General features: G+C 37.6%; 1 protein-coding gene across 1 annotated transcript in view; it reads right to left on the minus strand.

Moving 5' to 3' along the window:
• Positions 1-25,035, minus strand: part of MYO16 (myosin XVI) — a 369,554-nt gene that overhangs the window by 8,150 nt on the left and 336,369 nt on the right. The window contains exons 33-34 of the mRNA XM_065677940.1: positions 11,646-11,804; positions 6,023-6,114 (exon numbers count right to left, since the gene is read on the minus strand). Coding sequence (XP_065534012.1) covers positions 6,023-6,114; positions 11,646-11,804 — 251 coding nt within the window. The remainder of the gene's footprint in view (positions 1-6,022; positions 6,115-11,645; positions 11,805-25,035) is intronic.

The raw sequence follows: 25,035 nt of genomic DNA on the forward strand, positions 1-25,035 counted from the left end.
GATTATATTCAGGACAGCAACTGTGCTTTTCTTAAGATAGAATTCTGAAAACAAATCATTATTGTAGAACAGCTGACATAACAATGCTGATACCATCTTGTGCATAATCTAATAAAAAGAAAAATCAGAAAAACCTGAATCATGTTGCTACTTAATTAATCACTGCTGCTTTGTGGTACTAATGGAGATATTTTACTTGATCAGTTAGAGATTAAGTTTGCCATAGTGCTTTTGAAGCAAATACAAAAAACAATCATGAACTCATATTTGCTAATGTTGTGCATTATATTTTCTTGTTTAACACCACTACACTTACGGTGAAACAATATTAGAGGCAAACACCACTTAATTTATAGTCTGTTAGTAGTCTACATCTCTGCTGATCTACATGTATGTGGTAGTGTGTGACAGCAACAGAATGAAGGGCAGAGGGAACAATTTATTCTTTCTCACACCAGGCACTAAAGACTAAGTTGTAAGTGAAATTACTCTCCTCAGGTGCTGTCAGTGTGGTAGTGGACCACATTCCCATTGAACTCAAATTTGAACCAGCCTTTTGAGGTGACCCATTGGCCATTGTGGCACACCAAGGGGAATAACAACACACTTTAGCCAAACACCTGAGCTTAGGGAGCGCACAGCGATGCTCAGGAGGTTTTGTTCTCTTCTCAACAATCACATCCTTCTACCAGGGGAAAATGCAATGAGGATGAAGCAGTGCAGGCAGAAAAGGGGCCTCAAATGTATAGGGAGCTAACTGTTGCATCTCCTGGTTCAAAAAGGACAATCTGTTCTTCTCCTTTTGGAGGTCACAGCAGTCCAAGCTAGGACATACTTGCTGAAGAGAGGGGCATCACCCCTCCAAGACCCCTTGATATAGAAACACAAGATATGGCACCCATCAATGAATTTATACTATGTGCTACCTTGTACCATTTAATCTATCAGGCACATGTTTTTGACTGTAAGTTTTCTAAAAATAAAGCTGCACTGTGTTATAAGACCTGATTTTTGTCTGTATGTGATATAACAAAGAGAACTCTTTGACACTACCATCAAAACAATAAATAAAACACAATTCAGGGGAATATACTGATTCAGATCAATGGTAAGTATGTAACATTCTATGTTCTTTATGCTATGTGTTTACAATGGCATTAGTGATTTTTTTTATAACACCAGACTTGTTTGCTACATTTTGCTTCAAAGATGATCAAAGATTACTTCCAGCTAATAGGCAAACATGACAGACATTAATAATGACTCTTACAGCCCAGTGTTTAGAACTGTGACAACGGGCAGGGGATAGCAACACACTGCATTCTTGACTATTCATTTTTTTTAACTTTTGAACAGTCAACAAAAGAAGTGATTGGCAACAAATATTAAACCAAGTAGGAACAAAGAAAGCCCTTGAAACTGTAATGAATATGCAGCTCTTTCTGGGGGAAGAGGCTGCTGAAAGCAATGAGATTTCACAAAATAAGAGCTATGGCTTAAGCTATAATGAAACAATAAATATATTCTTCATGAATATGAAAAGACATTTCCAACTTTTCATTGTCAGATGTTGGCTTCTATATTACTGTAATCTGCCAACCTGCACTATGGGATTTAAACAAAACAGAAGAGATAAGACTGCAGATTTTTTAATATAACAATATGTGAAAAAGTAACAATCATTTCTTATCTTACCTCTTTGAGCGTGTGACAGATAAAACATGTTTCAAAAGTGGGCAACCAAAATCTTATGTCAGGGTGTATCATATGCCTCATATTACTTAACCTACTAGGATGCCAAGCTGCTTGCTTGTGTCCTGTGCATAGGATGTAGTGACATCATCTGATTACAAATAAGCCAACATTCAGCCATTAGAAAGCCAAATTGCACAAAGAGGCTTTGCACCTTTTAGTGGGGAATTTTATACTTTTCATCTCACATGCCTGAATCTTCAGACTATGGTTGCAAACGAATTTGCGTAGAAAACACCTTATAAATGTAAATGGATTATTGCAATTATTTTTATTTTATGGAACATAAAACATCACACTGATAGGTGTACAAAGATGAATATAATATCTGAAACATCACACAGACTTTCTACTTTTTTATTCCTTAGTCTTTTTACTCCACCATCATATGCTCTGCCCTTGGTTCTTTTTTTTTTTTATCTTCCTTTTAGTTGCTTTCCTCACATCTCTGTGGGTTTTTTTTCCTTCTCTCTGGCTCTTTCTTCTTTCCTCTTTCTAGATCCCCTGTTCCATTTTATTATTTGCCGTCTCTGTCAGTAATTTTATTCTTCCTCCAGCCTTACTTCTCTGAATCATCCTTTATCTGGTCCTGTTTTACTCCCCACTCGCGCCCCACACACACACTTATTATTACTCTAGTCTTTAATCTGCCCCTCACTTCCCATCTGTTCATTATCTCCAGGTTGTCCATCTCATCCTGTTACAAATAGACCATGTTGTTTCTTGCTGCCCACATAAGAAACAAGGAGTATTTTAGCTGGCCTGCTTTTCTTCATTCCACTGTATCTTTCTCACACCACATCCCACTTTGTAGTGAATGTTAATAACAACTTTAAAATATTTTTTACCAAAAATAAAAATAAAAAAAAGCAACAGTCCTGGATCTCTGAAAAAGACGATGACAGGGCCACTTAGCTTTTGTGTGAGGTGCCAAAGATACAGTCTTGCTTTTGCTGGCTTTATTTCATCTTGCGGCTGTTGGTGACAGCAACTTACATATTTCAACAGTCTTTATGCTCTATCTTTTAAGCATACACATAGGAGCTATCGAGAACAGTGAAAGAAATAAATACAGCCTAGAGAACAGAACCCATTGGACTGACTAAGGAACTGAGAAATGCTTAATGTAAAAGAGCACAGAGATAATATTGTATAAAGCTTTTTTATTTTAGAGGAGGTTTTGGGCTTTAGACCCCTCTAAGCAATTTCAACATTTGTGGACTCTCCTGTATGCTTTGGGATCACTTCCTGGAGTGTGACTGAATAGAAATGACAGTCATAATAAAATTTTATATCTAAGCAAGATTATGACACAATTGACCAGAAGAAACATCACTTCTATTTTGGTGGTTTCTCTGTTTCTGGAAGGAAATGACGGGATAAGAATACAAGACTGTAAATGAGGGCACATCTGGAAGTCCCTAACTGTTTAAACAAATCCCTGAAGCAATTTGAAACAATAAGCATTTAAATAATTTTAAATTAGTAATTTTAAAACAAGTTTGGAAAACTAAGCTTCCTAGTTTTCTGCTGTTCAGGGAGCAAGAGGTGGAGCACAGCTACCAAAAGGCTTCTTGTAGAAGCTGAGTTAGACGCAGTCCTTGCAGCTGATGCATGTGAGCTGAGTTGCTAAGGGCAAAGTAGGCTTTTTTGTAAGGGTAGACTAGGGTATTGTTTCTTGCAGTACTATTTTAGCATACATTCGTAGTTTACATTTTGAAGATTTTCTTGACTAGAATGTTTTGGTTTACAAGGAAAGCACAAAATGTGTGGAGGCTGGTGTGCTGGGTTGGTGAAAATATGTGTAGCTCTTCGCTAACAAAACATTCTTAAAGATCTACTATCCAAACAAACTAAAGCTCATTAAACTTCTTGATAACTGGTTTGACCCCCAAATTCATGATTCAGTTTTCATCTTCATTGAGGATGAAAATCCTGCTAGTGTTTTATCAGATGTTTGTTAGGTTCTTTATGTTTTTATGTGGTACTTACTTGCAACCTATAGATTATAATCACTTGGAAATCTACAACTGTACAGAGAAAGAACAATATAAAGGAAAAGGTATTAGTTTAAAAAAGCCCATTCTTTGTTGTTCTTTTTACATGCAAGACCTTTCTCTTTTGATGTAAGTTCTTTCATTTCTGATGAGACAAAAATCAAACTTTAATACTCTTCACCTTTTTGTTAGCAGGAGAAAGTAGAATTTTATTGCATAAAATGAGAATGAGAATAAAATGAGAATTCCAAATGAGAAATAACTTTTTAGTATTTTAACTTTTTTTTCCTTTTTCATTCTGATAAAAACTGACCTTTAAGTAATTATTGCACTAAAAATATAGCATTTATCACCAATGGTGAACCTTTCTTTTTCATTTTCAGCAGACTTTACTGTACTGGTGATCAGTTAAGTTGCTGAGTTCATATCTGCATGATGTTTTATACTTGGTAATTGCTTCCAAAAGTGTTAAAAGTTTGATCTTTATGATCCATGTTGACAGATATTGAGCTGAAGACTTTGCTCTTTGAAGTGTGTAGGTTTGCAGTGTGCAGGAAGTATCAGGCAGTGATGCAGGTAGTTACGACCTGACGGGACAACATGATGGCATTGTAAACCACAATGCCTAAACTTTAGTTGGATGTATATGAGCCTTGAGATCCTGTGACAAAAATGAAATTAAGTCCTGTCACTTCAGTAAGGAACTAGCATATTGACAGTAAAAAAAACCCAAACCCAAAAATATTAGAAGTTCCTGAAAGCTAATGAACCAGTTTCCTTTAGCTGAAATGACAGAGTGTATGCCAAGAAATTCAAGGACCCAGTCTATGTTTCTTCCTCAAAAGCAATTAGTTAATCAGTACCTTCACAGATCTGTGAAACAATCTGTCCTATTTCACACATCTGTGCAAAAATTACTTTGAAGTGATAAGGTTACTGCAGTGAAGCCTGGCAAAGCCTTTTACAATAGGGTTGTATGTCATTAAAGTCACCAGCAGCATGCTAAGAAATGTCAACTGTAATTAAAACCAATCATTTTCAAATATATGCCATGCTTGGAAATGGTGAGGAATGCTTTTTACAGTAAGAATTCAGCCCTGCGAGCACAGACTTCTTTTAAGATTTTTTTTTTCTTTTTGTGGGAGGAAGATTTTTTCTCTTTCTTTTGGTAACACCATTTTGGAAGATGTTTATTCATTAAGGCAATTGTATCAAAAATCACAGAACTGCATGTTTCTTCTCTTAACTTGTCACAGTTCTTATTGAGCTTGCATTTAAAGGTTGTCCCTGCATGTAATTTTGAGTACATGGCATGGAATCTATTTTAAAAATTTGTGAAGCACTTTGGCAAAACACCTATTTACTGAAAAGTGACATTTCAAAGTACTGAATTGAAATTATGTTCAGCTTTTGGCAAGCAGTTTTGGAAAAATCAAAATTACAAGTTTGTAAACGGTTAAAGACTTGTTCCTAAAATAAAGCATTTAAATTTTGCAGACTAATTTCACATAAGGATACAGTTTCCATTTGCAAAAACGAGAAGATGATGGCTCCCCTATACCCAGTTCATTTAACTCTTCATGTAGTAATTTAAACATGATCCTCCTTGCAAGATTATTAGCAACAGAGTTGTAAAAGTTCTCCAGGACAAAACTGTCTCACTGTGAGAGACAAAACTGTGTGAAGTTTGGAGGAAAACTGGAGCAAGGTCTGGGACTTGGATTTTTCATTCACTGGACAGTGCTCTTTGGGCACTTTCATGCCTAATAAATATTTGGTTGATAATTAAAAAAGTAACAGAGACAACTGGAAAAACGGCCTCCAGTCATCTTCATAATCCCATATCCTCATCCAGTATACTTACGTGGAGGTAATACACCTCTAAGTCTTCACTGCTTTTGTATACAAAAGGATGATATAATGATACATTTATTCTATGATGCTCATTATCATGCAACTCTTTCTGGTATGAATTAATATCTTGAAAGAGATAACATCTTGGTCCTCTCAGGGTGAAGAGACATATTTCCTGCCTGAAAATAGCATCTTCACAACCAGCAAGTTTCATAAAATTTGAACTCTACTATAGGACTTTTCAGGATGATTATCCTCCCAGCAGAAAGTTGAGAGTAAATTTGTTACTGTCCTTTGCTCAATACAAACCTGCAAAAGAAATCTGCATTTTTCAGTGCCAACACGCAAATTTCAACATGCAGCTACCAGAATTTTTTTCTCTTTTACTGGTTCAAGTAGACCATCAATGAAATATTTACCTGACTAGTGTGGCTCTCCCTGTGTCTTTGAATTGATGAGCCTGCTGTATTGCTGGCTGACTGTCTTGAATATTCATTTTCCTCTGGTAAACCTAAAGAAGAACAATACTAATTTATAATCTGTCATTTATGCATTGGCTGATTTCAGCATAAGAGTCAAAAGACCTTGATGTGTTCTATTAAAAAAGAATGATAAAATCACATGTTTGCCTGGATATTTACTATTTCCATGCTTACTGAAACTGGAACAATTATTGTTTACCAAGTATGAAAAACATCATAGGTATGCATGCTGGTTTACAGAAGGAGCAACTGTACTGAAAGAGCCTACAAATAACACATGACCAGGCTGGCCAGAGTTTCCTCCTGCAATGCAGAAATCCCTGGCTCCTTTTCCCCTGGCTCCTTTTCATCACAGAAGCAAAGCAAAGGGAAAAGAAAACAGGCCTGTGGTCTGCTCTCAAATTAATGTCTCTAGGTTACACAGGAAGTTGATAGTAGGTCCAGGACTTACAACTTCATCTCCTCAGTACAGAGTTTTTTGTAGTTCTTGTATTTATTTCCATATGGGAATTAGCTGCCCAAAATTTAGCTGTGTAAAACCCCATCATCTAGTGTGAAAGAGCCATGTAGTTTCTTTCTCTAGTTAAGAGAAACAAGCACCTCTGCACAGTGATCCTAGAGTGAGGCTCACTGCCACTGCTTCCCCATAACTTTTGCCCGAGTGTGAAGACCATTCTCATAGCACCACAAAGGATCTTAAAGGTGGGATGAGGGGAAGCAAAGGCAGAAGCAGAAACGCAGTGAGTCCATGACAGGCATTATTAAGCTCCTCACAAACAAGAATGAAAGACACTATGGTAGGTCTGATACCCAGGAATTTTGGTATTGATTTTTATAGCATGTATTCAAATTTTTCATACTACTACGGCATCCATAAACAGCATATCACTACTCTATCTTCAGTCAACTGAACAAAGCTAGCCACCAAGAGAACAGGATTCATCCTAGTAAGAGATATGCAAGCTGAATTGTTTTCAGTAGATCACCTGAGATTTACTAACTAGAAATGGGTAACATCTGAAGAATTTGATTAGACCAGACATCTACTTTCTGTTGGGCCTAGATATGTAACTCTAAGATAACAAAAAATGAGGCAAGCCCTACTCTTTGCATATTATACACAACACACACAGAATTACAATGGAAACAAATAAAGTTCAAATGCAGTGAATCATAAACTACTAATGGGATTATGTACTGCACAAAACACATAATTCTGCTTCATGTTCATGCTCAGTTTCTTGTTCAATCAAGAAACTAGCACAGAAACACATTGTGAAACCGGGTTGACTTCAAACCTGCTATTTTCTGTATTAAAAAAGGGTTTCAATAATTTTTTATTTTGACAAATGAGAATTAACTCTTACATGGTTACTGATTTAACCCATGAAAATATAGATTGCATGAACAATCCCATAAAATAACATAACTTTGCAAGAGAGATAATACAAGAATTTTAAAGAGAATGAATGATCTTTATTCCTTTTTGGCCTCTCTACTCGGCTTTTAGTTCCCCCCTTATAATGATGCATCTCCACAGCTTTCTAACTAGGGACAGCTGGGTTTTTTGTTATCCTGAATAAAGCTTACATAAAGTATTCATAAACATGGATGATCTTTTTCTACAGCTTCAAACCACCTCAAATTCCTCTGCGGACACACAGGCAGTGAAGAAGATGCTTGCAGCTCAGGAGCCAGGTCAAACCTGGTGAGAATCCAGCATTTCAGTCCTTTTCTGCCTGATGCAAAGAGGAAGTCTGACCCTGTTCTCTCTGTGATTTGAACTATGTGTTCCTTTGTGGTTGAGTTATCACTCTTTGAAGCTGGTCCATGATATATTAGGCATGTACTGGAGCAAGGTCTGATGTTCAAGGTCTCCAGCATACTAGGTTTGTAAAATATATGTATTCCTTTCTTACCTATATTAAATTCATTGTCCTCCAAATTAAAATTCTCCCTCAGCAAAATCACATATTTTTGGACAAACAGAATGCTTGAAATAAATTTCCTTCTAAGAATCCAGGATTGTCAAAACAAAACAAATCATAGAATCATAGAACAGTTAGGGTTGCAAATGACCTTAAGATCATCTAGTTTCAACCTCCCCCCTTTTTTTCAAACAATAAAAAGTAGGTGTTATTTATTTAATTCAAATAAAATATATATTGCAAAATATTTGCATGATTCTTGACCATCACAAATGAATGAAAATACTTTCCTATGCCAGCAGCATGTTTTGAAAATGATACTGCTTTTGCACTGTATCAATACATTTTAGGATCTACTGTCCATGACAGCCTTGAGCTAAGAATAAGGTTATCAGTGATTTTCTCTTTATTTCTATGAAAAGTGCTTTGATAAGAGGTCTTATCAAATAAGTAAAGTTTCCATGTACAGCAACAGCACATCACCACAGACATGGCAAGCAGAGGTTCAGTGGGGTTTGGAAAGATAAATGGAGCAGCTGATTACATTCTGAGAGTTTTCCTTTACATGCACCTAAGTAAATATTAGGATACCACAGGTGCGCACTGAATAAGACCTTGCTTAATTCAGTACAAGGTTAGAAGCTTCAGTTTAGCAGGGGAAGAACTACATGAACATAAGTTAATCAGGGGTTCTGGCTGGAGCACAAGTTGCACCATCTGGACTGGGCTTTCTTGCAACTATTCTCAAGTTACCAAAAATGTCTAATTTGGAGCTTTTGGGTTTTTTGGGTTTTTTTTTTTGTTTTCAAAATTATGCTTGCTAACCTTACTACTGTAATTCTATGTAGTATTGAAAATGATAGCAAGGAATATGATTCAATATAACTGGAAAAGTTAGGTTAAAGGATTTTTTTTTTTTTTAACATAATCAAGAATATAGCCTTGTCCCAAGCAGTATCTGGATTCAAACTGGAAACCTAAGCCTTTAATCACTTACTCTCTGTAATTCTTTCTCTATATTGCTTCAAAGGAAGATCCCACAATCAATCCCTGATCTTTTTCCTATACTTTCTATTTCCCATTTCTGCCTTGTTCTTAGATAAATAGCTTGCATCTCTCAGATAGTGAGATCTAGATTACTGGACATGTATGAGAGGTTCTGAGGTTCCGGAGAACCTTCAGTCTCATAGGTTTTGATATCCAGGAACTTGTGACCCTGCACCTCCTGGCCCCCAACATCCACCACACCCTCCACAGTTTCTGTGTCTTTGGAATTGCAGTGACACATCATTCCCAGACCTTCTAACTTCCTCCATGATTTTGCATTCACACATGGGCTCGATCTACTAATTAGCTCCACTTGATACACTGGCTGCTATAGCACAAAAGAAGCATGAATCACCATGAAAGGCAACATGTAAGGCTCTGTGCTCAACAGCATGTAGCTTGTCCTGGTGACGTGTCTGGTCTGATGATTTCTGTCAGGTTATCTCCTGTGACACCTCTCCCATCCTGCAACTTGTTGCCTCAACTGCTTAGATCTGGTGGTAAGTTTCTAGAGAATATATAGCACACTGTAGCCCACAGGTGGCCTGCTTAGGCAGAATGGCTACCTTCTCAACAGCTTATGTTAGGAAAAACTAATCCCCTTACCTGAACAATACATAGGGCTTTTGGTGAAACAGAGAGATTCTTACAGCACACTTCTAGTTTATATAGATTATGCAGATCAGCACACCTTTTGTGCTGCTCTGCATAAACTATATAGTGAGTCCATTCACATGGATTTCCACATGCAAGCAGCGGACCTCAGTTATAACTGAACAGGAATAAACGGAGAGGTTTCCTTTGAGGGACAGCAGTGTGCCAACGGAGCTGGATGAACAGGACATTGCGTGGCTGTATGACCATTAGTCACAATGCTCCTTTGGTCCAACAGAGCTGTCTCATCTACACAGTATCTACTTTAATTTTCACTTGGGTTACACAGTGTAAGTACCTCTATGACACACTCCACTGGTGGTAAAGAACTCTCAGACATGTGTGGAGTTTCTCCCTTTCACTAATAAAAGGTTAGGTCACCTTAGTCACTTATTATCACTTATCAGAAAGCCAACCATATACTGGGCTGCATCAAAAGAAATGTGACCAGCAGGTCCAAGGAGGTGATCCTGCCCCTCTACTCTGCTCTCATGAGACCTCACTTGAAGTATTGTGTGCAGTTCTGGTGTCCTCAACATAAGAAGGACATGGAGCTGTTGGAGCAAGTCCAGAGGAGGGCCACGAGGATGATCAGGGGACTGGAGCACCTCCCGTGTGAAGACAGGCTGAGAAAGTTGGGGCTGTTCAGCCTGGAGAAGAGAAGGCTGCTTGGAGATCTCATAGCAGCCTTCCAGTATCTGAAGGGGGCCTACAAGGATGCTGGAGAGGGGCTCTTCGTCAGGGACTGTAGCGATAGGACAAGGGGTAATGGGTTTAAACTTAAACAGGGGAAGTTCAGGTTAGACATAAGGAAAAAGTTATTCACTGTGAGGGTGCTGAGGTACTGGAACAGGTTGCCCAAAGAAGTAGCAAACACTCTATCTGTGGCAGCGTGCGATGCCAGGTTGGACAGAGTCAACATTGTCCAGTGTGAGGCATCTCTGCCCATGCAGAACATCTTAAGGTCCTTTCCAACCCTAACCATTCTATGATTCTATGATTCTAGTTGTCATATTGAAATATTTCACTTAATGATTGATACATTGATATATTTCGCATAATGTCCCATTCATCTACATTCTATTAGGTACTATTCGGAAATAACAACAAATTTCAGCAAACTTTTACCTGCCGTGTTTGTCTTCCAAAAAAGGATCTACTGGTTTTAGTGATTCAGGATTGCAGATTTCAGCATTGTAACATGAAAGGATATTACAGGTTTTATCATTATTACTCTTTGTGTTTGGACAAGAAATAGCAAAAAAGCTTTCTCTTCCAGACTAAAAACTCTGGCAGGTGTGGAAGATTTGTATCAAAAAGGTCACAGATAGCACAGAGACGTAAAAGGGTGTTACTCCTAACATTAAACTAAAAAAACCTAAACTAAACATTATATAAACATTATATAAAACATTATATGAAATGAAAAAGTAACTTCTATGAAAATTCTAAAGTAACAGCAGTGTTACATCCTTAGCATCTATGTTTTTAGGACACTGAAAAATTTAATTCTTTCTGTCGCTGCTGTTGCACCATTTTGATCATCTTGTTGCAATGATAAAAAAAAATTTGTCATTTACTAGTAAGTACCTGGTAGCAAATGGAGACCCTGATTTTTCATTTTCTGTCTCATTTTTATTGATTACAGGATCAGAAATCTCAAATCTCAGTCCTCCATGCCTCAGGCTGTTTACAGGCTTGGAGCTGGGGTAATTACAAATTCCTCAACAGAGGTTGTTTCATTTTCTTCACATTCACCTTTTATTGGAGAGAGGCTTATCAGTTCACACATACTAAGTTAAGCCAGTTCTAGAAACACACGTATTTTACCACTCAGAAGATTCTAACTTGACTATATCTTAAAAAGCTCTTTCAAGGAAACACTTCAGCAATTTTATGTTAGAAGAGCTTTGGGATTAAAAACTGCTTACCATTTGATACTGAATTTCCATTTTCAGCAGTCACAGAACTGGAGAGTGGATTAGATGACTGAGTTCCATGGTTGTTTGCATTTTTATCCTGGGTTTCTGATCCAGTATCTGATGTATTTGGATCTTCCCTGCTCCTCAAGTTCAGATTAGTTTCAGCACCTGACAGAGAGAAAAAGCTCATCAGCTTTCTATTAACTAGTGGCTTTCACATGTAAATAGAAAAAAATAACACAGAGAAAACAAATCATCAAATTAATTTAATTAATCACTAAATTCACAAGTCCAGTGAATATGTAGAAAGCTCAAGTCAGTGATTTTTTTCAGGGTGGTTTTTTTTTTTTGCTAGTGTTCCACTTACAGACATTTAAAGTTTACGGAAGTGAAAGGCATGAACAACATTTCATTTGTACTGCTCCTTTTTACAGAAATATCAGCTAATAAAACTAAACAAATGTTTGTATTGCCTTTATTTTACACCCTATTTCACAGGAGCTCATATAACTGCTGCAATCTCCACTGCAATGCGTTTCACAATTGCATTAGTTGATACTAGCAACAGCTATAACATGGGTTTATTTTTTTCTCTTATCTCCTCCTACAAGAAACAAAATGGCTTTTGATATGAAACCTTATGTAGGAAGATTCCTCCCAGCAGAGCCTCCCTATGGCCATTATTTACCCTGCCTCAGGGCTCTCCAGCCATCAGTTGTCATTTCCTATAAAGTTCCAGGTTTTCATGTCATAGCCTTTTAGTTAAATTTCTTCAAGACATCAAGAGGAGCTCTGATCCTGTAGGAGTTCCTGAGCGATGTACAATGCACAGGCATTTCTTCAAAGAGAGGGCTAAAACCTTTCTCTTCTTCACCCTCTGACTGATGGCACAACTATGCAGAGCAGAAAAGCTCATAGCAAAGTGCCTGGAGCTGGCTTTGAGCTTGCCTGGCTTTGTCAGCCCAGCGCACCATGAGAAACAGGGCTTAGCCGTCAGCTGTGCCCGAGCAGTGCTCCGCACTGGAGTTTGGGGGCCAGAGGCAGGTTTGAAGCAGAAGGGGATGGTAGGAGGGACCCCAACTTCAATTCTGGTATCTCTGGCTATCCCCACTCCACCCGTGTGGCAGGGCTGATGAAGCTGCGTGAAATGCTACAAAAGCATTTTGCATAGCCTGACAAGGCTATGCATTGTTTGACGGATTTCTCTCTCTTTTATGCGTTTCTTTGCATTTAGTGATGAACACATATGCATACTTTTTCATTGCCATAATCAGGTTTGTTTCATGGAAGACAAAGCTGAATTCAGTTCTCTCTGTTTAGCTCCGTTTCAGTTTTTCTAACTCTGTCCACCCTCTCTGAGAGCTGACCTTACCTGTGGGACTGACATATTATGGCTGGCCTGGGTGCAGAGGCCCTCATTTAGCACTCAAAAATGTATTTTTTTCTTCCATGACAGCCCTCAAAGAACTATTCTTTTATTTTGGTTGTGTCTATTTAAGCTTTGCCATAATGACAGCAATAACTAACGGAGGTCAAAATGCTAGCTATTAAATCCAACATTACAGTGTTTGTCCATACTTCCAATGACATCCTCAGCTTTCCCAGAGACAGAATATTCTTATGATTCTTGAGCACATGAGCATTTTTCAAATTAACAGGAAAAAAGTTTTTTCACCAGGAACAGATACTTCGCCTGCAGATTTTCAAACCTAATGTTAACTGCATGGTCAAGTTTTCATATTTATGCCTGAGCTGAAAAAAAACAAACAAACAACACCTGGTTTAAAAAGTACCAACATTTAAAAAATGAATTAATGAAACAAAACCTACACACCCATTCTGATTAACACAAAAGGTTTAATTTCAGTGAAAAGGGCTTTCTTATTTTGTTTAGCTTTCAGTTATCTAACTCTGACTCTTTCTTAACATTTCCTCTTCTAACAAAAATGCTGTCCTGAAAAGTCAAAAATTTCATTTCCACAGTGTCAGAATAAAACACTGCAATGTTTTTTTTTTTTGCTCCCTCATTCTCAGATTATTATCTTTTGCCAGATGTGATTGGAGTGTTTCAGTGGCAGTTTCATAAACTGCCTATTTAGGCAAATGTCTCTGCATTAAAAAAATTAGACCAGCTCTACCCACAGCAACTGACTTGGGAGAGGTGGCAGAACCAGAGTCTGAGCTGGAAAATGCATATAGGACAATTATAAGAGCATGCCTGATTTAGCTTTTGTACAAGCAAGTTGAGTGCAAAATGCATCTTTGCAGCTCATATTAAATTTGTCTGAAAAGGAAATGTCACTTTTAGATGTTAATAGTCAGTGCACTTGCCTATAGACCATAATCCACCTACATAATTATTGTGTCACCTTTTACATAAAGAGTCTTGGAGGAAGTGGCTGGGATCCTTATTTTTCTTGATATTCGAAAGATTTATTGATTTGCCTGACATCTGCAATTCATTTGAGAATGTGCAAGTAGAAAGACTTTTTCTTGCATTCATATTTGCAGAAGCCTTTTGTTTCATAGGTACATTGATATCTTTTCATGGCATTCATAAAGGGCTCTTTGAAAAAAATAGGTTATCTTTTCTCCTCTAAATGTGTAAGATAAAATACTACAAATAATTGCAGCTAGCTACTATTCAGCTAAAATATCATCTTAAATTGGCAGAAACAAGTAATGGACAGATATGCAGCATATATTTTGAGACAGCTAGGTAGAAATCTGTTATCACACTAGCTTTATTCAGTCATTGTAAGAAATTTACACCTTTAGTTTCTAAATTGAAAACTAGATAAGAGAAAATATACTTCACAGTGCCTTAACTAATCTTGGGAGTGAGAAATCACTATGTTTGGGGGTTTGTTTTGTGTTTGGTTTTTTTTTTTTCCAAATAATCTGGGTTATATAAAGGTACTTGTGCTAATTTCCTATATATAGTCATCTCCAGCTCCTCACTGAAGCAACTCATGTGAGTCTATGGAAAAAGTATAACCGCTCATGTTCGCTATCTTCAAAGAGACCCCTGGAGAAGCCATAGCGTATCCCTAGCAAACAAGTACTGTTTATTTATTTTGCACTTTGTACGAAATGGGTGAGTTTCTTAAGAAAATCTTTTCTATAAATAGTGTAACAAGAGGATGCTTTAGTCATGTGTAACCAGTGTCCTGTGACACTGTTGCAAAACTTACCTAGGATCACTGGATAATTTATGTTGTAAGGGACCCTAGGAGATCCCTTGTGCACTGCTGCTCCAAGCGGGGCCAGCAGTGGGATCAAGCCAGGGTTGCTCAGGGCTTGGCCCAGCCAGTCTTGGAACCCTCTCAAGGATGGAGTCTGCCCATCCTCTGGGCAGCCTGTCCCTCTGCCTACCTGCTGCCCTACCTGTCCTCGTGGGGAAAGACTTCCGTACTCAGCCTAAACCCCCCTCATTTCAGCTCATGCTTGATGTAAGTTGTTGCCCTGCTGGGCACAGGTGACAGCCCCTGCCTGTGTTCCTGTCTGTATTCCTGCTGATGCAGGCTCAGATGCTGCTGGCCATCTATGTTGCCAGGGCAAACTGCCAGCTGCTGCTCAGCAACACATTATGTCAAATTCCCCCTGCTGCTGTGAGTCCCTGCAGAGACAGATGTGCACTGCTCTCTCACCCCTTATGAACTTTCTGAAACTATTAGAAATACTGTAGGAGATGGGAAAAGACAAAATTATGTTTCCTACAGTTGAGCATCTTCACCAACACGCTGAATGTTAGGTTTTTGCTCAGACTTGTACTCCACAGTTCTCATCAGATGGATGGATTCTCCACCAGGTTTAAACTCTTTTTTTTTTTTTTTTTTTTTTTTTAAGTAACAGCATGTCAACACTTTCCAGCTAGTAATAAATGCTATTTGAAGATTCATCCATACCTACTTGTGAGACGCTCGCTACTGAGAGGTATCAGATGTAAGATCACAGTGGGAGTTCATGATTATAAAAGGAATACAAACTTTAAGTGAAAACTTACAGACTCTTTGCAACAGTCAGCAGCATTTGGATTATTATTTTGGTAAACTGACTTTTCCAAAAAGATACCTCTGACTCAGTCAAATTCTGCTCTAATATTGCAGTTAATGAGGATATATATGGACTACAATATGGATACATATGGATGACTGGACTGGAGGCATAATTTGCCCCTCAACTGCAGCACAGTTACTAGCTAGAAACAATCACATGTACAGTGCTTTTAATCAGATTATGACAAAGCGTAACGATTATTTCCTTACAAGCAAGCTCTGTATTCCAACAAACACGTAATTAGTTACATCAAAACTACTTGAAAAGTGTAAAAGGAAAAGTATGCAAAAGGGGCAGCTCATGAAATCTATTTGCTTGTTATTCTCAGAGCTCCTAGAAGAGACTGAGTTTAAGACTCATGATAAAGTTACAAGGCACAGGACGGACTGAACTGTCACTTTCTTTTGGAAAGAAAAGTATGAGTATGGCAATCATGGAAATCATTTAATAATAGATCTGCTTTTTATTTTCCTTGTTCAGTCATTATCTCGCTCCTGAAAGAAACCCAATGCACTGAAAGTCCACATGATATAACTCTTTTGTCAAAAGAATAACTTCAAATCTTTTAATTGAGCTATGACTTCCAAATATCCTATTATAAAGCTCTTCTTTTTTTCTCTCAAACATAAAATGTAGGATCCCAAACATCTTAGTTCCTTCGTAAGTAGTATTTTGGCTGAATTAATATTATCACCAAATTATGAAATAGGCCAGTATAGCTTCTATTCAGATGACAGATTAAAGTGCACTACAGAAACATTTTGAGGAACTATTAATTTTGTAAGAAAATTATATATGTAGCCTATTTAATAAAGTCTAAAGCAAAGTATAAATCAATGGCTGATATCAGCATTTTGGTGGAATCACCACAGACTCTTTTTGCAGAAAAACATGGAAAACCAGCATGTTGCTAAAGGCTCAAGAGTAAGTCACTTGCTCGGTTTGTATTTTTCTTTTCTGCCAAAGCCCTTGGTTTTGCTCTTCTTTCTTTAAAAGTAGGTATACCTATGACGTATATCTGTCCCCATGTGTTCTTTTTTCAAATACTTCTTTTAACATTTAGTGCTCATTTACAGTCTGACGGAAAACTCATTAATAACAACAGAAGGCCTTCACAGCTTTCAGTGGATTTTGGATTAGATTCATGCTGACCTTGTATGCTTTGTGTGGCACTGCCAAAACACCAAGGGATTCATAATACATCATAAATACAGAGGGCCTCTTGCTTTGTCTATCCTGGTTATTCAAATGTGATCAAAAATGTTCTCTGGCCCTGAGGCAAATGGTAAGAGACCTGTGTCTATGCTATTGCATTTTCTTGCTTTCCACAGCAGATAGGCTGCACTACTGGGTACAGACCCTGACCAGTGCCATTTCCTGAACCATGCCCAGATCTGTCTGGAAGGGAGCCAGCCTGCCAGGTCCCAAACCATGCCAAGGACTCCTCTAGCACTTTGGCTATGCAGACAATTGAGCTGCCATACCCACGACATTCCCTGGCTGGAATGCAAAAGGGCTCATTTACTAAACCAGATGTAGCCCTTCACCTTGACAACACTAGTTACCACAAATTAGAAATGAGTGGTCAATATTAAGTGCATCTTCAGGAAAAAAAAAAAAAAAAGGAGAAAAATACGGAAGAAAAGTAACATCAAAACAGATGGGGGTACTGGGGCACTGAACTGTTGTACAATTTCTGCTGAAGACAATTTAGAAGTTTCTTCTTGACTGTATGAAACAGCAGGTTCTCCTTAGTTTTGCGCTACAGTAAACAGAAGACATACACCCCTCTCAATCTGATTTGACTTGTACTTGGTTCATTCTTTCAAGGCACACACTCCTTTTCAATTAATTACACAGAGAGCTAAGGCTGACTTCCCAAATGAGGAATTTTAGTGCCACAAGTTAGGCACGATCTAGGTCTTGTTAGGCAGAATCTAGGTATTAAAGTAGAAACAATCTCTGTCCTGGTCAACAAAAATGTCAGCTCCACAAAACACAAAACACAAATATTATGGAAAAAGTTTAAAAGCTTTTCCACAAAGGAACACCACCTACAAAAATATATAACACTTAAATATAGAAAGAAACATACAAAAATGGGGGAAATAGTTCCTCTTCTTATCATTTAATGTCTTTAATAAATCCCAGGATAATATCAAACATTATTTCTCCACTCATGGAAAACATGATTTTCTGTAACCAATAATCAATATATGGCTTTAGTTATCAAGATCCACAGCTATTCACGCTTCATTAGCAACTATGAAATCTGAAAAATGTATACATTCTGGCAGATAAATCAATGCAGTAAAGGTGGAGCAGCTTTTGTACCTCGGCTTCCATCTAAAAGATCAATAGTTTGATTTCTTTGAAACCTGTGGCTGGCATCCAGTAAAAATGGTAACATCAAATCAGCTTGTCATTATATATGTTAAGAAGAGAGAATTGATGAATCCTATTAACCAGCACAAGAAAGATGGGAAGTTGCAGACAAAATGTATTCCTGATCTGTGCTCTCACTCTTTCTTGGGACATTCAGGAATACATTGGATCCTAGTAGCCAATCCTGAATATTTGCTACATTTACTGTTGTAAGTGCATGTTGTGAAATAAGGGGGAAAAGAAAAAAAAGAAAAAGATGGTGACTGCAGAAATTATGCAGATAATTTTTCATGAAGGAAAGGGAGAGGAAGATTAAATAAGAACAGGCCATTTTATTTTGGCTTCACTGTTTCACTACTGTGTTTTGTTGCACTTTTGACAATTGCACTTGAGTGTTTCCTGGTTTGCTCTGACTTACTGTGGAGACATTCCTTGTCTGTGGTGTTTGCTAGCTACCCTCAGCACATCTTGTCTTGGGTGTCCTTTCACTGGATAAATGCATATTGCTTCAGAGTAGTTCAGTTTACCTATATGAAGTCACACTGTGACCTGCTGTAGCATGACTATTTACCTAGTCTGCTGAGAGCTGGAGTTGAACAGATGCATCTTATTTGCTGAAAGAAACGGAGCAGGATGAAAACAGTCAACACAGGATTCCCCCAGCCTATTAGTGTGTACTGCTTGTCTCACCCTCGTAGCTGTGCTGCCGTAAGAGGCAGTAATTATTCATTGATTTATTTCACCTCACAAAGCTTGCCCTTACAGCAGCAATTGTGTAGAATTTCCCCCTGCAATAACGCTCCTAGGATAGGCAGCAATGAATTTTACTGTCACTTCCAGCACCCCTCCTCTCTAAACTGTGTAAGTGGAGCTATCAGATGATGTTACAAATCGCTCCAGAAGATGCATTCTTCAATGGAGCAGATAAATACAAAACCAGACTGCTGCTTCTTTGCACTGGGAAGCTGTATTCATGGAAACTGTAGGAACACTAGAAAGCAAAGAGAGGAGATGCAGGCCATCAAGAGCACCAAGTGACAAAACTCACTGCTGGAGGTAAAGAGCTGCTCTGTAGAACACTGTGTTAGTGTGACACCAATCAGCCAGGGTTCAGAAGATTAGGCTTGTTCCCAATGTGATACAAAGATTTCTGCTGCTGAAGGTGGAGAAAAGAGCCTTCTTAAGTACTGGTAATGGATGAAGAATGTCTGGACAGGCTGCCATCTCCCCTGCTTGACAGTATCTAAGCAGTAACTTGGAATGCCCTTTTAATGCAGCAAGTGTGCTAGTGTGCAGCCAGGGCACATGTTTCAAAGACTGGTGATTTAGTTCACCCCATCTATTCTAGGAACCGATCTCTGCAGGCCTTTCCGAGGTCCATTACTAACCACAGAGGGCGAGAAGGAGGGCAGCACTGCTTGGGACAATTTCCTGCCTTAGGCAAAGCATTTCTTCCCTCCATGTTCCCATATTCCCCACCTTTTCAAGTCTACTATGGAAAAAAAGTACCTGATTTTAGTCTGTAATAGTTTTGTTTACTGTTAGGTGTGTTGATTGGTTGACTAAAGGGTCTACTTCTTGAACTTGTGTGGTTAAAAAACTTCTGGTCTGCTGGAAACGGAGAAGGGAATTTGGTAAGAAGACAGCTTCCCTATTTTAAACTGTTTTCACTAATGTGGAAGCCATAGTTCTTTTTGAAGGCAGGTATTTGTTTACATTTGTGTGTGGTATCTCAGTAACAGAACAGCCATTATTGATGGGCTTTAGCTGCTCTTGAAAAGAATTATGAGACACTGTCTCAACCTTCCTCCCTCTCAAACACAGTTGCAAATGTTGCAAAAATAAACAAACAAAAAAACCCCAAACAAGCAAACAGACTGATTTGCTACTGCCAACAGCATAACATCAGTTCTATTTACTATTCCCACAGAATACGTCTACAGAGATTTCTCAGGATCTCTCTCATACCAGCTATTGAATTATTATGCATATTTGTTATTATGCAATGCAGAAGTCTTAGAATAAGTGACTGTATTAGGCACATACATTGTTTGAGTAGATCCTGAGGGACAATCCAAGGAATATTTTTTGATCACCTATACTGTAATCCTGCCCACCAAAAAGGGAAAGCTAGTCTGGAAAACTTCTCGAACAAAACTCCCAATTTGCTTTCGAAGTAAGCTTCTAAAATAAAAACTGAATTTAGGCATTTCTTTAGCTTGTTTTTAAGTTCATTCTGAATGGATACAGTGATGGTCAATGACACGTCTACGAACTTCAAAGAAAGAACATGTGGCTATCATATATGCAGTGTGATAAGCATGCATACTGTGCACAAATACAGCCAACCTGAGGCTAAAAATTGTCACTATATATTACTAGTATGTCAGCATCATTCTGCAACCAGCCCTTAAAGAAAGAGCTAAAAGAAAGAACAAAATGTAGAACTTCATGTCTAATTTTTTTTTAATTGCACCACACAAAGGATAAAATTAATTTTTATGTTTTCAACTTTAAAATAGAGTGAAAACCCAAAGACCACTGAACTTGAAAACTGCTTTACTTTCCCACTCGCTAGTGGGCCCAGGGAGAAGACAGATGGCCTAAACTGCTATTTCTAGTACCAGTGCTCTGCTTCCAAACACTTTCCTACCTGCTGAACAGCAGAGTGCAGTAGTGTAGAGACAGCATGAGGTCTCATGTTTATGACCAAGTCTTTTTCCCAGTCTTTTTCCAGTTATCTTCTCTTGTTCTCCGTTCAGCCACACAAAATGCCAGTGCTGGAAGTGACACACAATCCACATACATAGGTCTATAGTTTCATGTCAAGAACTTTGGGTCATCTCTAAGGGGCTGGAATTTGTGCAGTCACAACTGCATTGCTCTTAGATAGGTGAGCCAATGAGTTTAACATTAGCTTGCTTTGTTTATATGTGTCTTTGATTGCTGTGTAGACATACCCCTAAATGACAACCTAATCAGTGTTGAAATGGCCATTCTTGAACTTAACTAGGTCTGAAAACAAAAGTCAACAGATTTGTTAACATTTCCAGTAAGAAAAAATTTACTATGCTTGAGGGAAATTATATCAATACTTTCCAAATATTTTTTAGAGACTGGACATGAAAGAATATTTATTTCTGCACAGAATTTCAGAATGCCTGATTTTCTTTCCAGGGCAAAACAAAAATAAATGTCACAATCTTGACATTTTCTGTGAAATGGAATTATTGTTCTCTACTGAGACTGTATGCAAAATATGATTAATGCTGAGATGGATGTAAATAAGTTAAAAACATCTGAACAGATTTTTCATTCGAGAATTTAATTAGAGACTTAAACTGTGTGTTCAAATTTCACTATGTTCCAAATGCCTGTAGTCCTGTAAAACCAAGGGAAATTACATTTACTGCCAAATAGCCATATTCCTGGTTGGTGTCAGGAATAGATGTGTGCTACAATTCAATTTCTTTGTTCTATCAGATATGGCTAATTTCTCACATTAATGTATCTTTGGTTTGCAATCAGTAATGCAGTAGTTCCTAAACAAAGTCCTTTGTAGTTCTGCATCTCGGATCACAAATAAAAAATACTGAAGACTTTACTATTTAAAGAAGCCCACAACACTGTTAGTAATTAGACAACTTCCCAAATCACTGCTGAATTTGGAACAATTATATTGCATCAGATGGTGAAGAAAAGACATTGTTACGAAAATAATAATCCTGTAAATGTCTGCTTGAATGATTAAAGTCACTATTAAAGCTGGGATATTATTAAAATTCAGGGCTTGGAAAGCACAAAGCTGAACCAATACAGTGTGGTTATTGTACTTCAGTATCAAACAGGATGAGGGGAACATGAAGTAAATCCAACCCACTTTGTTTTCTGTTAGATGTGTTTACTTCATATAAAATAACGTAAAGAAGAAATGCAAAGAAGAATCAGTAACTTAAAACAAATGCCTGCAGGTCTCAGAAATAGGCCATGTAAAAGGAGCAGAAAAGTTGGTGCAATTACTTCTCCTCAGCTTGTTTCCAGTTAAACAGTGACTAGGTATGAACATGACCCTGTACTGGATCAGAACAAGGGTTTCCCTGCTCCAGGATCCTTTTCTGACAGCTGTAGGTACTTACAGAATAAGACATGTGAGGAATGCATTGATTTTTCCTGTGTTCTCCTGTGGGTGCGCAGTCTCCTCCAATCTCTATTTCACTGGATATAGGCTTTGGAAATGCAGGGGGGAGTGCTAAGAATTTGATTTTATTTTCAATGAAAGGGTTTAAAATACAAAATAAATATTATAAGGGTTTATGACAATATCCATTCTTTATCACCTGAGAGACTGGATTTCTTCTTCTAATAATCTTCAGGTTAAAAATAATTTATGGTAATCACACACAAAGCTTCTCTTCCATGTTTGGACAGAAAACCAAGGCAAATTACACAACATGATTTTACTCTGTAAGAGCAAACAATAAAATCAACCAGGAAGAGAAATGCTACAATAAAAAAAAAACCAAAACACTCCAGCAGTAAAATATACTGGTTTTCAGAGATTCTGAAATGGAAAATTATTCTTGGTATATTTTGCTTATCCAGATCTTTTTTTGTGAGAAATTATCGTGGTAATGGCAGACTTAAGAGATTAGAAGACCGCAGGCTAAACTGGTATCTTTCAGACTGTAAAAAAGTTCATACATATTCTGAAAACAGGAATAGACGGTACTTTCCCTACACTCTTCTAACTCCTTTTTCTGCTGCAGCAATGCAAAACACAATTATTTCTTCAGAAAAATCCCCCAGCACGGGCTGGATGACAACTGTGGTGCCAGCAGCTCTGTCTCCTCCTTCATAATTTTCTGTATAGGGCATGTACAGCTAGCCATGTATGGGCCTTTTTTTATGACTTGCATTAAACTGTTAATAGAGTGCTTTGGCTTCCTCCCACTTTTCTGTAACTACTGCAAGAGATTCAGATTGAGAGCTGCAAGTAGTCCATTGTGAATCAGAGAGTGATGATTCTCCTGTGTTTAAATATCTAATCTGAAAATTAGTCACAAAAAGTCACACTCACTCTCTGGTAATTAAGGCAATTATATAAACAGATAGTAATCTCTTTCTGAGAAGTGTTGTGAAGCTTAATTCATTAAAGTTTTAATGGTTTGAGAATTTCACTTAAAAGATGTTACAGAAGTCCGATGCCCCATGTAATCATTCCTCCAGCATTCACAGGTAAAAGATAACAGGTGGAAACACAGCTTTCAGTATTACTCATGTTTTGTAAGTTGTTAGCTTTTGCCACAAAGAAAGTAAAACTATTATATTGTATCAATATAATGTAGGAATAATGAGATGCAGATATGAATATTATCTTTACTAAGTTGATTAAGAGGAAAAGCTGAGTGGCTTAGAGGATAAGAGACTGGGATTTCATCTCAGAAACCCCAGTGGAGATTTAATTTGAAATCCACTGTTGGGACATTAGCTGCATAATAGCTTGCTTTCAAGCTGTTCATAGAGGGAAATTATTTGCCAGCTATCGAAGGGGTGCCTGCCTCTTGACAGGACAGTACTCCCCAAACACACACATTAAATCCTGTTATTTTCAAAGTCTGAGGTAATTTCAATAAACAGTATTTGGCAACCTTTAGCCACAACTAGGTGATCTAAATACCTGTATTATTTGTCAGTTGCAACTATCTTGCTGTGACTTCCAGCGCTTAAACTGAAGAATGTGGAAAAATTCACTGATAGGTGTAGCTATCTGTCTTGGAAATAGCTCACTTAGGAAACGGGTAAAGAAGCGATTCATTCAGCTAATGGATGTCAAGCATATTGGGCAAACATTTGAACAGTCTGAATATTTTGTTAACAATCTAATGTTCTTTTCTAAAGAAAATTCTGTCTGTACTCCACACATACTCCATATAAAATGCTTAAACATTTCATATTCCTTATATAAGGAATGTCTTATATGTAGAATAGTTAAAAATATTTGCACATTCTTCTAGAGAGTGTGGTATTGTTATTAAGGCATTGAATTTGGTTTTATAAATTCTAGTCCCAAATACCTAGAAAAATCTAGAACTATCTAGAAAAAAATCTGAGGAGGGGCTCTGCACATGGCCATTCAGTTTCTTTCAGTCTTGAAAGTTTCTACTTCTAGAAATCTGGAAGAATAGAAAAAAATTGTGTGTGTGCATGATCGCTTATCTGCACTCAAGTCAGAACATGTAGATGATATGTTTGTACAAAACAAATAGCCAGGTTGGGCCACCAGGTAATGAAAGTTGCTCTCTTTTTATTTTTTTGTTGTTGTTGCTGCTTTTCTGAAAGAGGAGTGCTCAGTTCAGTTCACAGTAAGTCCATAGCCCATCAGAAAACCACAGATCTGCACTATTGTAATTCTGGAAGATCATTGCCCATGCAAAGATCAGGAGCTAAGAGGATATCAGTATTCTCAGGCCTTGAAATTACTCCTCCAGGCAAGGGGAAAGGATGTTGAGGAATATGTCTTCATTGCACCTTTATTGGCAAGGAGGCTTTTATCTCCAAGGCTGATGATTCCTCACAGAATCATATTGATTCCTGTAGGTAACTCTCCTTGACTTCAAAATGGCTCACATTTTTACTTTCTGGTTTTAGTTAAGGTTGGTGGTAAGTTATAACTTATGGAAATAAAGGAACTTCCACATTACCAAGTGCTGCTCTAGGCAATGTCATAAATTTTAATTAATTTTTATTAAAATTATTTTTTTTTAACCATATCACCTCCTAAAAATAAAATACTACAAATGACAAAAAGAAGAAAGGGAGGAGTCTTCCAGGAACTTAATATGCATTAGGCAATAGGTGATAAAAAATCAGAAGGTAAGACATGGACAACTTCAAGTTTTGCATAACAGTCTACTTTGCCGATCGCCATCTTATTACTTTGCATCAGAAGTAATAT

This window comes from Lathamus discolor, chromosome 4, assembly GCF_037157495.1.
Source record: "Lathamus discolor isolate bLatDis1 chromosome 4, bLatDis1.hap1, whole genome shotgun sequence".
Classification (NCBI taxonomy): Eukaryota; Metazoa; Chordata; class Aves; order Psittaciformes; family Psittacidae; genus Lathamus; species Lathamus discolor.